The following is a 2,003-nucleotide window of genomic DNA, read 5'->3' as shown; positions in this document are numbered from 1 at the left end:
CCCCCTGCACCCCTCCATCCCCCTGCACCCACCCCTCCATCCCCCTGCACCCTCTATGCCCCCTGCACCCCTCCCTCCATCCCCCCCTGCACCCCTCCATCCCCCTGCACCCACCCCTCCATCCTCCCTGCACCCCTCCATCCCCCCTGCACCCCTCCCTCCATCCCCCCTGCACCCCTCCATCCCCCCTACACCCCTCCCTCCATCCCCCTGCACCCCTCCATCCCCCCTGCACCCCTCCATCCCCCCTGCACCCCTCCCTCCATCCCCCCTGCACCCCTCCATCCTCCTGCACCCCTCCCTCCATCCCCCTGCACCCCTCCATCCCCCCTGCACCCCCTGTCCCCCCGTCCCCGGCACACACAGCCCAGACCCAGACGGGTGCCCACGATCGTGCTCTTTATTGCCACTGGTGGGGGCATGCGGGGACCACGCGGGACCCCCCCGACAGTGGTGGGGAGGGGATGGGGTCAGGGCCCCCCCCCCCCGTGGGACACTCCCAGGCCAGGCTCTGGGGGTCCCCGGCCCTCCCGGCGGGGGGGCCCGTGCTGGCTCTGGGTGCTGGGGCCCACCCTGCGGCGGAGCCCCGGGTCTCTTCGGGGAGACACGGAGAGACGGGGGGGATTGGGGGGACGGGGGGGCTGGGGGAGCCGGTCACCACGCGGAGTCATCGTCATACCTGCGGGGAAGAGCTGGCATGAGAAAAGGGGGGATGAGACCCCCGACACCCCCCAGGACTCGCACCCCAGGGTGCGGGAGAGGGTGCAGCCCCTTTCCCTGTCCACAGGGTGACAGGGATGGGGACACTCACCGTGACCTGTCACTGCTGGCCCTGAGCAGCAGCTCCGACACCACGGCCTCAGGGCTGGCGCGTTTGCCGTACCTGCGGGACACGGAGCACGTGGGTGCACTTGTGAAGGGGCGCACGTGCGAAGGGGCGCACGCGGGCGTGCAAATGCGACCCGGCACGCACGCAAGCGAGAGCTCGCGGGCGCGTGCGACGTGGCGTGCGCGAGGGCGCGAATGGCGACTGTCGGGTGCACGCGACGGAGCACGCGAGCGTGCGAAGGGGCTCGCCCGCGCGTGTTCACGCCTGCCCGCGCTCACCTCTGCCGCGTCACCAGGTTGATGTAGTGGCGAAGGGCCGAGAAGTACTTGGCCATCTCCTCGGGGGAGGCGTCGTCCCCGGGGCTCTCCGGCTTGGGGGGGTAGGCGGCCGCCAGCGTGTCCAGGCACAGCAGGACGCAGAGGCCCACGGCCACCAGCACGCGCCACGGCCTCGGGGACGTCACCATCTGCGTGGGGACGGGGACAGGGGGGGCAGCCTCAGCTGCGTGTGCGTCACCCCTGGTGCCCTCGGGCACCCCCATCTCCTCCCAGAGCAGCTCTGCCCCTCACCAAAGCCCCCGTCCCCCCCGAGTCCACAGAGATGTCACACCCCCAAGGACCGCGTCCCCTGTGGGGACATCGCACCCCCCCAGGGTTTCCCCTGCTCCCCAAGGGGATGTCTCCCTCCCCTGCCCAGGACACCAGCTCCCCCTCCCAAAGGGACATCTTCCCCCCCATGTCCCCACGGGGACAACTCCCTCCCAGAGACCACCCCACCTCTCCAAAGGGACATCTCACCCCCAGGGATTTCCAGAGACACCCCCCCACAATGTCCCCAAGGGGCCATCTCCCTCCCAGGGACCCCCAGGAACCTCCTCCCATCTCCCCACAGGGACATCTCACCCCCAGGGACCTCCAGGGACACCCCCTGCAAGTCCCCAAGGGGACACATCCCTCCCAGGGACCCCAGAGACCCCCCATATCCCAAAGGGGACATCTCCCACCCCAAAGGACCCCAGAGACCCCCCATAGCCCAAAGGGGACATCTCCCACCCCAAAGGACCCCAGAGACCCCCCATATCCCAAAGGGGACATCTCCCACCCCACAGGACCCCAGAGACCCCAGTTCCACCCCAAGGGACACCTCCCCTCCAGGGACCCCCCTCTATCCCCAA

The 2,003-nt window shown here is 70.2% G+C and overlaps 1 protein-coding gene across 1 annotated transcript; it reads right to left on the bottom strand.

Moving 5' to 3' along the window:
• Nucleotides 1-654: 654 nt before the first annotated feature.
• LOC132319548 (peptide YY-like) lies at nucleotides 655-1,295 on the bottom strand. The gene is made up of 3 exons (XM_059830574.1): nucleotides 1,108-1,295; nucleotides 812-883; nucleotides 655-679 (listed from the first exon to the last, which is right to left on the bottom strand). The coding sequence occupies exons 1-3, from the start codon at nucleotides 1,293-1,295 to the stop codon at nucleotides 655-657; spliced, it is 285 nt and encodes a 94-aa protein (XP_059686557.1).
• Between the last annotated feature and the right edge of the window lie 708 nt (nucleotides 1,296-2,003).

The sequence above is a fragment of the Gavia stellata genome, chromosome 28, assembly GCF_030936135.1.
Source record: "Gavia stellata isolate bGavSte3 chromosome 28, bGavSte3.hap2, whole genome shotgun sequence".
Lineage (NCBI taxonomy): Eukaryota > Metazoa > Chordata > Aves > Gaviiformes > Gaviidae > Gavia > Gavia stellata.
Note: the sequence above shows the minus strand (reverse complement) of the source record. Positions and strands in the feature narration are given on the sequence as shown.

What these genes read in the sequence shown, in the direction of transcription:
- LOC132319548 (XM_059830574.1), bottom strand. Translation starts at nt 1,295, where the DNA reads ATGGTGACGTCCCCGAGGCCGTGGCGCGTGCTGGTGGCCGTGGGCCTC. An exon ending in AACCTGGTGACGCGGCAGAG is followed by an intron (nt 884 to 1,107) that starts GTGAGCGCGGGC and finishes CGTGTCCCGCAG; the next exon opens with GTACGGCAAACGCGCCAGCC. An exon ending in GCCAGCAGTGACAGGTCACG is followed by an intron (nt 680 to 811) that starts GTGAGTGTCCCC and finishes TCTTCCCCGCAG; the next exon opens with GTATGACGATGACTCCGCGT.